The sequence below is a fragment of the Strongylocentrotus purpuratus genome, unplaced genomic scaffold, assembly GCF_000002235.5.
Source record: "Strongylocentrotus purpuratus isolate Spur 01 unplaced genomic scaffold, Spur_5.0 spur5_scaffold_6, whole genome shotgun sequence".
Lineage (NCBI taxonomy): Eukaryota > Metazoa > Echinodermata > Echinoidea > Camarodonta > Strongylocentrotidae > Strongylocentrotus > Strongylocentrotus purpuratus.
Window position 1 is genome coordinate 23,879,722 of NW_022145612.1, and position 12,630 is coordinate 23,892,351.

Genomic DNA, 12,630 nt, shown 5'->3' on the forward strand with positions numbered 1-12,630 from the left:
ACTACTGAGAAATTTCTTGCCTTTCTTCCTTACTTTTGCATACAACTGTATTGAAATTATGAGGAAAAATGGTGCAATTATCATGCAAACAATTTTTTTGGGGGGACATGTGATTAAAGAGTATTTTATTTTTTGTGTATGTAATTTTTTTTGTCAAACATTTGCTAACCTGCTCTGAAAATGCCAATATTATCTGCAAATATTTTTTTCCAGAAAAGTGTTTCAATCTGTTTTTGTTTTGTTTGCTTGGTGACCTATTGATTGTTTCGTTCCTTGTCGCCTTATAAATATCAATATGGCAACTTTTAAATTACTATTTTGATTGCGATGGAACATGGATATATTGGTGATGTATGTTTTTAGATTATAGAATGTCTGTATAAAAGTATGTTGTGAAATCCATAAAAAATTTTTGCAATTTTCAGTAACCATTTGATTTTAATTTAGTGCATTCACCGAAATGTTTTGTTGTAAATGAATTTGTTTCGTAGAGCATATCTGTCATAAGTTTCATTTGTCTGGGTTGAAAAAAAGAAATTATTTAAACAGAATGTGCATGCAAAAAAAATGTACAAATGTATTTTAGATCATTAAAAAAAGAGGTTATACCTTTATTCAAAGACTTTACAGTAAGTCTATAAACTCCCCGTCAATGATCATGAAGAAGAACTACATGGTAAATGTCTTTCCCATAACATGTGATATGTAATTTTTTTAATAAAATACAATAATGTGCATGTTGTAATGCAAATTGTTCGGCTGTCTTTGTGTTGTTTGGATGATATGACATTTGCTCATGGCAATATTTCATCAAATATACAGCTAAGTATAAGATTGGGTTAATTTGATGGTGTACATTTACAAAAGTGACTGACCACACCCCATCTCTCTCTCTCTCTCTCTCCCCCCCCCCCTCTCACCTCTCCCTCTCCCTCTCCCCTCTCCCCACCCACTCTCCCTCTTTCTCCCTTTTCCCCTCTCCCCCTCTTTCTCTCCCTCTCCCTCTCCATCTCTCTCCCCTCTCCCTCTCTCTCTCTCTCTCTCTCTCTGTCTCTCTTTCTGTAGATTTCCTTTCCTATTGATATATAAATGTCAATCGTACAATTCCCCATCAGCCCTAAGTTTTCATTTACTACCCCTTCCTTCTTTGTATATATTTTACAGTCCAAGACATACTTTATTGTGACAGATTGGATGCATTCGTTTAAAAATGGTGACATTTTTATATTTACATTTAGATGTTCAATTAACATCACTTTTCAATATATATTTGATTTTATTTCCAAGGGTGGACCATGGTAATAACAACAGAGCATACGATGAGGTATTCTATAGATATATCGTTCTGATATAGTATGCAAGGTCAAACCAGAAGATGTTTGATACAGCATTTGAGCACAAATTAAAATTGTGTTTGTTAATATACCATGTACACTAAAAATCTCTATGTGTTTTATGCTACAATTCATGTTCATATTTAATTTGATCTCGGGTCTCATTCTGATAATCTTCCTCCTATTCACGGGGCATTGGGGAAGAGAGAGAGAGAGAGAGAGAGAGAGAGAGAGAGAGAGAGAGAGAGCGCGACAGGTGAAGAGAGGGTGGAGGGAGGTAGAGAGAAAGAGAAAGAGGAGGGATATTAGGGACAATGGGATAGGTAGAAAATCGCCGAGATGCAGCACGCAGGGGTAGGAGAATAAGAGACAAGAGCAAGGGGGCAAGAAGTAGGGGACATAGAAATAAAAGGAGAGGGAATGACATTGGACGATTCGTTACTTTGAAATTACAAAATAACTTAGTGGCAGGAGATGGATATATATATATATATACTTGCTCATATTTCTATTACGGTTATCGTGGAATTGTTTTTGCATTTGAAACAAAATTCACCGATGATCATTTTCTTTTAACGAATGTTTGTCATTACTTATACATTATATGATTGCTACAATAATATATTCATTTTTGTTAACCATTTTTATCTTCTAAGTTTCCGTTCCTTTGGAATCTATAACCATATACCAGGTTAGCAGCATTGACCTTCTCCACCTTTCTGTATCATATCTCATGATATGTGAAATATTCCAGTAGTTCCGAAGGTAGGTTTTAGGATCCTTCCGCATATAAAACTCAGTTTAAAAATCAGCTGAAAATCAGATGAAGACAATCACACAAATAGGTGACCTTAAGTCCTAAACAATTCGACTTTCTGAAACATGGCCGCGGACATCAATATTGCAAATAGTATAGACTTCAAAAAGTCCGATATGACACTACGATAAGACTTCAAAACGTCCGCTATGACAACAATCAATTCAAGTTGCATTAACTTTCAACTTTTCAAGCCTGGTAGGTAGTCCTCAATGTATCGGTGGTATACTCGTTTGCACGCTATATTCCAGGTATCAACATGTCACTAGAATACGAACATCGTGACGACATCGTGACGAAACCGTAATGAACATCGTGTCGGACTTCGGTATATGGACACGGTGTCTTGATCGTTTATGATCAGGGGATAAGTAGAGAAGTCACTCCTGCATCACATCTTCTTTCGTTCATTTTTGTTGCTTGTATCTTCCATTTATCTCTCCAAGGATCGTACACTTCCACTGTATCAATGAGCGATTGTCCATCATAGCTGCAAAAAATTTATAAGAGGGAAAATATTAAAAGTTTGTTTATGACTGAACATGATGGATATCAACGGGAGGTCTTTGGGTCTACTCTTACCATAAGGGAACCCTTTGATTTTTAAATGATTATTCACTTTTGATCGATAAATGTGAATTTTGTCTCTTAATTCCTTTTACTATAATTGAACTAAAACTGTTATTTCTCATATGTTATATTTAACAATAGAAAGATCTATCTTCTCAAAATATATGCAGATCCAAATATTCAAGGCGGATTTAAAGATGATACAACCGGCCCATACCCACCCTTTCGTTCAATCCAAACTCATATACACTAAGTGAACAAAATAATTGTGCTCCTTCAAAATTAGACCCCCAAAAGGTAGTGAAAAAATGTGAAAAACTTTTGGAGGGAGGGGCGTTTCATATGTGCACCCTCCCCTATTACAGAATCCTAGATCCGCCATTTACTAAAATCCACTTCTAACTTCCCGTTCATGCATTCATCATTGATCAACAGATTGACCTTACCCCGACACCGCATATATTCTCCCATGTATAGTAGCTCCCCCTGCATAGCATCTAGGTGAATTCATATCGGAGAGTACTGTCCATTTATTGGCACGAGGGTTAAAGCATTCGACTGATGCGATGTGCTGGGTTCCGTCAAAACCACCGAAGACATAGATCATCTCATTTGCAACAGTAACACCAGCTCCTTGAATACAGTCATGAAAATTAAAAAGATTATGTCAAAAGATATCAAAATCAGTGACAAGTTGTTGAAATGACAATTAGAAATATTGCAAGAAAAATAATACTGACATTATGATGTTATACTGATGTTATATGATAAAACATAGATCAATCGATTTTTGAGAGGACTAGAAGATTGTCAATTATGTTATTCTACATACATGAAAATTTTATTTTGTATATACTAAAAACCATTGGCGTATAGGTATATGGGACCAGGGGCAGGGATGGGGCCCAATTCGTGAGGAAATATTTAGCGGCGACTCAGCCGGCTAGCCGAATTTTAAAAACTATTTTTTGGCCAGGGAGGGGGCCTGGACCCCCGGGCCCCCTGGATCCGCCCCTGCATGGGACACATGCCTCCATCCTCCTATTCCACTTATAGTGAAAAAGAAAAAGAAAAAGAGAGAAAGAAGGGAGGGTGGAGGCAACGTTAAAAATTACACGAATTCACTCATCACTCTTCCCTTATTCTGTGGCCTTTTTTAAAATCTCACATCTCATACTTTATCTACATAGTAAGTTCGGAGCTCCCCCCCCCCCCTCCCCCTGCCATGCTGGACCCAACTATAAAACCCTGTGAATCAAAATATATCTTCCTGAAATAGTACGGCCGGTGCCTAACCTGATCGTTTGATATTCATAGGCGGGGCTGGCATCCATTGCCCGCTGTTCGGATCATACACCTCCACCGAACTCTGAATGGAGACGCCATCGTATCCCCCTATGCTGTAGATGACGTCATTGGTAGCAACCAGCCCCGCCCCTTCTCGACATACATTCATTGGGGTGACTGGGGACCACCTGTCGATTTTAGGGTCGTAGGCCTCTACGGAGTTGTGCCGAGAATCGCCGTCGAATCCACCAGCTACATAGATTAGCTCTAGATGCATGGTTGGAATTTGACAGAAAATTAAGGCGGTCAAATGATTAAAAGTATACCTTCGTTTATTGAGAATCGTCAAACAGAATTGTAAAATCAAGACAAATCATTCACCAGAAACAGGGATTATAATAATTTGTAATATAATACAGTTGTTGCATTATGACAGTTAGCATATAATTAGAAAGAAACCGATGTGGATATAGGTTGTGCTCTTTTTTAAGAATGTGATGGGGGCACATACCCGAGAAGGATTAGAGTTTACTGAACTTTCTATGCATTTATTTGCATCATTATTTTCAATATAAAGTTATTAGTAGATATATCATATTTATTACCATTGTACACAGTGGAACCAGGTAGTCCTCTGATATCGCTCATTGGAGCGCATTGAGTCCAACTGAAGTCAGATGAGTCCTGATTGGCGAAGTCTAAGCACGTGACAGAACTTAATCGTGACGTACCATTGTATCCTCCAATCACATACAAGCGTTGATGATGTGCAACGGTAGCGAGATACCTCCTGCCGTGCTCGAGTTCCTGCAGCAAAGTTACGTTTATCATAATTCATAATTGAGCATGAAATGAGGCGAACTCCAAAGTTCGAAGTATTTATGGATTTGTCATTCAGTGCTATTCCTTTGTCGTTGTTGTTGCAAATTAATTAGTGTTGTTACTTAAAGAGCGGTGATATATAAAAAAAAAAAAAAAAAATCATACCGCATCAGAAAAGTGCTGTAGCAGTCTGAGAATTGGTGCATGGATTGAGGAAGAAGAAGAAGAAGAAGAAGAAGAAGAAGAAGAAGAAGAAGAAGAAGAAGAAGAAATATGATGATATTATAGTTACAGCATGAGTATTAAATATACTTACAGGAAGAGATCGCCAATCTGATGTTTTAGGATTAAATTCCTCGACCAATGACAACGGCTGACGATCAACACCAAATCCCCCTATTACAATGAGCCGTACATCTCCGCCTGAACAAATCAGAAAAAAATGATAGCTTACTAAACCTAAACTTTTTCATGTGGTTGGATTAAGAAAGAAAATAATTTACGTATGAAATAAATAAGAGAACATATAATTTGTTTGGTTTTGATATTATTTGCATCTTGTTCTTTGTCCTGTCATCTATTCCTGTGTTCCTCTTCACGGTGCCTAACAATTTTTGTTTGAATATGTGCCATTTTATTTTGCGTTTTGGGGTGACAGTGATATCAAAAGCAGTTCTTTCTAAATCACAAATATATTGTACAAACATGTATTTTCGGACAACTTGACATCATTCTATCACCGAATATGATATCAATTTCGACTTGATTTGATGCATACTTTGGAAAGGATTGGTATATGACCCCACCTGTCCTCGGTTGAAACCTGGGTCCATGCATTTCAGCTCTCCTGTCAGGTCTCAAGTGGAACATTTTCGCCTCGTCCACTAAATCTCGACAATCATGACTAGTTTTAACTAGAGGCTGGAGGGAAGAGCAAATAAAAACTGACTTTATAACCGTTAATCGACATTAACAAAGAAAGGCATGGAGGATATTAATTTTGCTTCGTTATAACTATGGCGTGAAGGTGACAGATAAGTAATATACCTTGATATGATTCAATTGTTTAATTGCTTTTCCAATGCAATAAGCCAGTTTACGGTTGCAGTCTGAGCATGAGCAGATAAAGGTCATTTGTACCCAAAAGGTTAAACCCACAGAGATGAATACTGGATATACGCTCATGAAAGTTATGTAACATTATTCATTTATGCACCAACGGTACATTCTAAGATACGCAGGTGAAAGTATTCTTTTCAAGAGGGCAAACAAAAAGTATTCATGAAGCACATCTAGGACTTTGGCATTTATTATTCTAAGATGCTCAAAGTGGAACTTCTCCATGTGTAAAAGATCTGTGGATATTTGGGGTCATTTGTACCATGTGCTATCTGTAAACTCCCTTGTATTTTTCAGGTCAACTTAAGTTGATCTAGAATGAGGTGAAATTTTAAGTGAATCAATTCATTTTAATTTAACGTCAAGAGATTAGTTATCCCATGACTTTTCTGATTCTATTATTATTGTGTCAAGATCATCAGACTTTGATCATTTCACTCAACTTGCAACAGGTATCAGTGTTTCTTATATTGTTATATACCACAGATGACTTTTGGAGATAGCAATCAGCAATGAGACTATTTGAGTGAGATTACTTTCAACATCGCATATCGTGGTCTATGACCTCACCTGTGTATCGACGACATCGGTGATGAAGACAGGACTGAGCAATGGAAGACGAACATGTTCAAGGACAGAAAATAGTTGGTCATTTCTCTCATCTTTATTGTGTTTTACCCAACGGATTACAGCCTCGTATACTTCACTCTCATCGCTCATCTAGGGAGATATACATAAATTGTTGAAACGTGAGAGAAAAACTTCCATAGATTCAATTGATTCTACTTCGTTATTGACGCAAACTACACGTAACAGTTTTTAAGTTCTTCAAGTCCGATTCTTCAGAAGAATAGAAGATGCAAAGACGGCAACAAGGAAATGCAAAGGTTTCATTAACTCAAAACATTAATCATTGATTGTTCTGAAAGTTAACTTACCTTGTAAATACCAGCCTCGTACAATATTTATATTTATCGAGTGGCTATCAAATGGCTACCAACTTTTGCACAGTGATAATTTTCCGAGATGGACGCGTAGAAGATATTTCAAACTAAATAATTAAGACTTCCAAAAAGTGTCAATTACCAAACTAACCTCTAAATTGTCCCTGCATATAAGCTGACTAAACTCGTCTGGCGTCAAGTCTAGAAACTCATCTTCCTTTGTAATCTCAGAGAAATGTGTGAGGCAGTAGGACTCCGCTGCTGCAAGTAGTCCTGCCGTAGAGTGAGTCTCAGCAAATCGTTTTATTCCAAGGCAGTTTGAGGAATCGAGCTGCTCTTTCAGGAACTCACTGCATCTCATCTCCACACCTACATATTGCAAAACGATTTGCGATCATAAGACTTTCAAAAATTCATCATAAGAGCAGTAAAAATACTTTATTGTATTGATTATGGAACTCAGGTTCGGAACACGTATCATTTCCATTTTGTTGTACTTTTCAATAGGTGACGCACAAGGCTATTTCCAATTATTTCACATGACTCCATTAAAGAATTTCATTTATGATGTGAAGGTCAGTATCATTAAAATATTTAAAATCGTATGCAAAGTATGATTTATTCTGAATTAAATAAAACGACTCATTAAGAATAAAATAATATTTGTATTTTAGTATTACCTTAATCGATGTAAGTAATTATTGATTTGTGAAATCATGTATTATTGTAATATGTCACGGAAAGTCGCGGCAAGATGGGATAGGGTAATGTTCTAGCTTCAAAAACGAAACCTCTTCAATAATATTACAGATGAACTTAAATTGACTGCATCTAAGCCAGTTGCAAAAGTGTCAATATTGAAATTTTCATTCTGAAACAAAAAGTTGTTTACAACTGGTATTACAAATACCCAATCAATCAAATCTTTAGACCGTAACCAAAGTTGGATCACGAGAAATGCCTAGCAGTGAATTTTCGCTTGGTAAACATATTTACTCCAAATCGCCCATGTTTGTGGGGCATGCCTGCTCAACCATAACCTATGTTCATTATTCATGAATTTGATGGCTTTTGACAGCGTTGTTTGTAACAATCATGGCAGATTCTTTCCTTTTGTAAGCTATGAGTTAGTCCTGGGAAAAATATTTGTTATTCAGTTTGAAAAAATAACTTAACACAACTATTTTTTTTATCTTTCAATATCTTAACACATTGGTCTAACGATTCTCATAATATCAATGATGCCCGTCAATCATTTGAGAAGATGTAGACGAGTCATTAAGAAGAGTCTCGCCATATCAATGGTTCATTCCTTTGACTTTCATTCTATCCAGAAATTCGGGGTTCGAATCCCGACCCGGTACTCAAGTTCCTTGGCAACAACACACCAATTTACATTTGTCACTCTCGACTCAGGTGTAGTTAATTGGTAAATGAGTATTCCTTCATGCTATGAGCACCTATTGGAGCTGATAAAGCCTGGGTAATATCAAAAACCCATGAACGCTAGATTGCGTAGTGGAAAAAGAGGACTGTATTATAATTCTTTATATTTGAACAAGTGCAAATCAAAGTTATTTTGTCCAAATCTAAGGCGCCAGTAAATCTGATAGTTTTACTAAAGCTTGAATTGATCTGGCAAAGCATCGGATAAAACGATATTTTATATCATAATGTTCATAATTCCATAATTCAATTTATAATACTTGGTAACATTATGTGTCACGTCAAGCAGAATATAAAAAGGCTTTGTTATAATGACCTTTCAATTGGAGAAGACAAGCGGCAGGTAGAAGTTCCTGCACGTTCTCGACGGTGACTTCGACCTGCTCGGTGTATATGAACTCGAGTAAGACCTCCATGGTCGCCGCCTTCAGACCACGGAGCTCCACAACCGATTGAATGCTTTCGCTCATCTTCAAGGAATACAGAAGGGAAACAGATTATGGGTTTTTTCTTCTTCTTCTTCTTCTTCAAATAAAAGTCTTAATTCATTTTTGTTAGTGGGCTTCTCGACATTTTATGAAATTAATTTCATCGTATATAAGGGTTTACATGGTGTTTATAGTAATCTCGCGGTGTATAAACTACATTTGCCGATTTGACATTTTGTAAATTCAACTTAATGATGTGCCATGATTTACAATGAACGATGATTATTTTTGCTTTGAATTCGAATTTATTGGTTTACATATAATATCATTTATTCAAACAATATACGCATGAATGGAAATTGTATAAACTTTTTGTTCTGGTATACTACATTGGGAGAAAATACTTTCGAATTTGCAATGCTGAATGCTGAATGCTGAATGCATTTTACAGTAGTGTATACAGAAAAAGAAACAGCAGAGAGAAGAAATTCATTAATGAACGACTTCATAATACGTATAAATGGTATAAAATTCACTATCTGTGGATTTTGTATCTACATGTAGTACCAAAAATCCTAAAGAACCAAAATATCCTAGAGAACTAAACAGTTCAATTTTGCACAACAGTGTCGTTGGGTTAATAGACCGTGCAAAATATCCCAATGGATTGTTGTCCTAATAGTAGTGAGTTGTGAATTATTGTTCACGAACTCATCAATCACAAAAGTTTAGCCAGATTTTCCCACGCATCCGAGCACATTTGTTGTGACGAAATAAAAAGAAAATTTGTACAAATAACAACCATATAGAGACCTACCATTGATCTTATGAAATTCTATTATACTTTGTACTGTCATTTTAAGTCAATACACGTACTAGGAGCTTGCATTCCATGAAATATTATTACAAATTAAACGAAAAATGTAGTTCAAAATTCAATGATCAGAAAATATAGCTAAGAAGACGAAATCATCGAACTGCCAATTAGTGTAATGATCTTTAAAGCTTTAAGAATTCATAATGATGATGGTGATGATGATGATGATGATAATGATGATGATAATGATGATGATGATGATGATGATGATGATGATGATACTGATGATTGTAATTATGGTGATGATGAATTAGATGGTGATGATGATGAATCAGATGATGATGATGATGATGATGGTGATGATGGTGATGATGATGATGATGATGGAGGTGATGGAGGTGATGATGATGATGATGATGAATCAGATGATGAATCAGATGATGATGATGATGATGATGATGCTGATGAAAGCGGATGAGGATTATGATGATGATGATGAGAACGATGAAACATGAAGGATAATAGAATGCATTAACTTTTACCTGATTGGTGAACATTGCACAGAAGTAGTCACTACAGGCCGCCAAAATGGCGCGATGGGCGACGAACAAACTTCCATCTACGGTCAAAGTGACGTCACAAAGTTGCCCCTTAATCCTAAGTTCATTGAGGGATAGAAGCACCGATTTGGCATGTGACCCTACGAAAGGCTTTCGACTCTCCATTTTATCAGCAAGCCCCCTTTACTCTGCCGGAATCTCTCTCACAGTTGACATCTTAGCTATGCTAGGTACAAATCCTTCATGAACTAGTTTGTAAGAGAGCAAAATGACATATGTTAAGGCTGAGATAATAATACAGGTATCTCCTAATCAAACTTGTCCCTCATTACTTAAGTGTTCCCCTTCTAAAATAGAATATAAACTAACAAAAGATAAAAACATTCTATTGATTAGCTTTGTGCAATTATTTGAGTTTGAAATTCTAACGAATTCTGACTAGTGATTGTCAAGTAGTCAATGGCTTTTAATCATCAATCTCGAAAGTCGAAAGATCTGGTGTAAATGACCCAACTCTTTTCCCCCTTCTTCTTCTTCTTCTTCTTCATCATTATTTTGATCTTTTAGTCACGTAAGTATGGCTTTCGAAATAGTGTTAAGCATCTTAACGAGACTATGGCAAATCGTATTTCAGCCACGGCCTCTTTGATATTTTTCTGTCCGATTTAATCTGTTGAAATCCTTTTCATTCAAACGATGTTAAATAAACCGCTGACTCTTTTCACTTCATCATCCAAATTACATGTGGATATAACGATGAAGAAAAGCATAAAATGAACAAATTAATATAATCATATAATTAACGACCGACAAATGTTTTGTTATAAATATTGCATAAGAAAAGTTCATGAATGTGGAACTGCACTGCGGTAAAATGTTTTTATTTGCATGTCAATACAGTATACAGTATATAACATAAACTATAATGTAGTCAATTAATGATATATGACAAACGGTTTGATAAAGCAACTTAAAGAACGATAGTAAAGTCCACCATAACTCTCAAAACTGAAACCTACACCCCTTTATTGCCATTACTTTCTATGATAATCATGATAAGAATAATGTTTGTGAGTTGATAAAAAGGCAAATATGGCAAATCAACACTTTTTCGGCCCAAATCATTATTATCATAATTTTATTATATAGTCTTGGAAAAACGTCATCCAATATTATCATAATTATAACTAATTGTATACACTGTATAAACAGCGTTTATATCATTTGGTTATATCGCTCATAGATCAATCCATTTAAAGTACCCGGTTTTAAATCTGTTGAGGTTCAAAAATCTGTTGAGCATGCACAGAGTGTAGATTATAACTTTGTAGCTTTATGGTGTGTAGGCTTACCTTAAATATCAAAGCACTATAAAGAACAGTGAATGCAATAAGATAATGAACACATGTTTTTAATTTTACATACCACGGATTCTATGATCTGAGTTTATATCTACTTTGGACATGTCTGAATGACAACTTACCACGTTTTCTCTATGATTCTTCCAGCACATGCTATGACCAAGCATCTTTCTGACCACCTCAAAATATGATTCCGTTCATGTCCATAATTCTGATCATATCACTGCAAATCCCTTCAAGGAAATATTTTAATCAAAGAACATCAGTGAATATCTTTTTTGGCAGAGTACAAGTCATGTACATTTTTGTCGGATTTACTTACAGCATTTCCTCTCGCCAAAGCGCAGGCTGTGATGCTTTGATTCGTAAATCCGAGGTCGTAACAAAATGTGCAAGCCTTGGAATAAATACACAAAATGGCACAATCATTTCCAACAATAGACAGTTCTGGGGTTCGCTTTAGCTCTACAAATTCGGAACAAACAAACTTTTTGAAAGAGAACAAATTCACCAAGGGTTGAATCATCGCCAGGAAAATACCACGATTCTATTCTTCCGTGACATTTCTGCAGTCAGCTTATACCCGCTTTGTGTTTATTGGAATGATGTATAGAATGCTGTGTGTTTTGTTCACTGAGTTTTGAATCTGAATTAGGGTATTCCGGGCTTACATTGCATCAAAATTGTTAAAAAATAATATCATAAATTTAAAAATAATCCACCTTCTCTGTCGCACGCTCTCTCTCTCTCTCTCTCTCTCTCTCTCTCTCTCTCTCCCTCTTATCTCCCCGCCCATTATCCCCATTTCCATTTCTCTCCTATCCCCTATCTCCCTTATTTTGTTTGTCTCCCCCTTACTTACCTCCCCATCTCTCCCCTCTCTCTCCCTCCCCACCTCTCTCTCTCTCTCTCTCCCTGTCTCTCCCTCCCCATCTATCCCTCCCTCTCTCCCCCTCTCTCTCCCTCCCCCACCTCTCTCTCTCTCTCTCTCCTCTCTCCACCTCTCTCTCTCTCTCTCTCTCTCTCCCCTCTCTCTCCCCCTCTCCCTCCCTTTCTCTCTCTCTCCCTCCCTTTCTCTCCCTCTCTTTCTCACGCAATACATACCACACGTACCAACATAAAATA

General features: G+C 36.5%; 1 protein-coding gene across 1 annotated transcript; it reads right to left on the bottom strand.

Moving 5' to 3' along the window:
* Nucleotides 1–1,564: 1,564 nt before the first annotated feature.
* On the bottom strand, nucleotides 1,565–11,904 carry LOC757223 (kelch-like protein 12). The gene is made up of 11 exons (XM_030973449.1): nucleotides 11,628–11,904; nucleotides 10,127–10,392; nucleotides 8,656–8,809; nucleotides 7,045–7,262; nucleotides 6,520–6,669; nucleotides 5,637–5,751; nucleotides 5,147–5,253; nucleotides 4,614–4,815; nucleotides 4,018–4,275; nucleotides 3,168–3,354; nucleotides 1,565–2,641 (listed from the first exon to the last, which is right to left on the bottom strand). The coding sequence occupies exons 2-11, from the start codon at nucleotides 10,307–10,309 to the stop codon at nucleotides 2,512–2,514; spliced, it is 1,704 nt and encodes a 567-aa protein (XP_030829309.1). The 5' UTR covers nucleotides 10,310–10,392; nucleotides 11,628–11,904; the 3' UTR covers nucleotides 1,565–2,511.
* Nucleotides 11,905–12,630: the final 726 nt, after the last annotated feature.

Bases quoted from the DNA above. Each gene is read 5' to 3' on its own strand.
- LOC757223 (XM_030973449.1), bottom strand. From the start codon at position 10,309: ATGGAGAGTCGAAAGCCTTTCGTAGGGTCACATGCCAAATCGGTGCTT. The intron at 8,810-10,126 runs GTAAAAGTTAAT...TATTCCTTGAAG, and splicing joins GTGCAATGTTCACCAATCAG to ATGAGCGAAAGCATTCAATC. The intron at 4,816-5,146 runs GTAAGTATATTT...ACTTTGCTGCAG, and splicing joins CAGATTGGCGATCTCTTCCT to GAACTCGAGCACGGCAGGAG.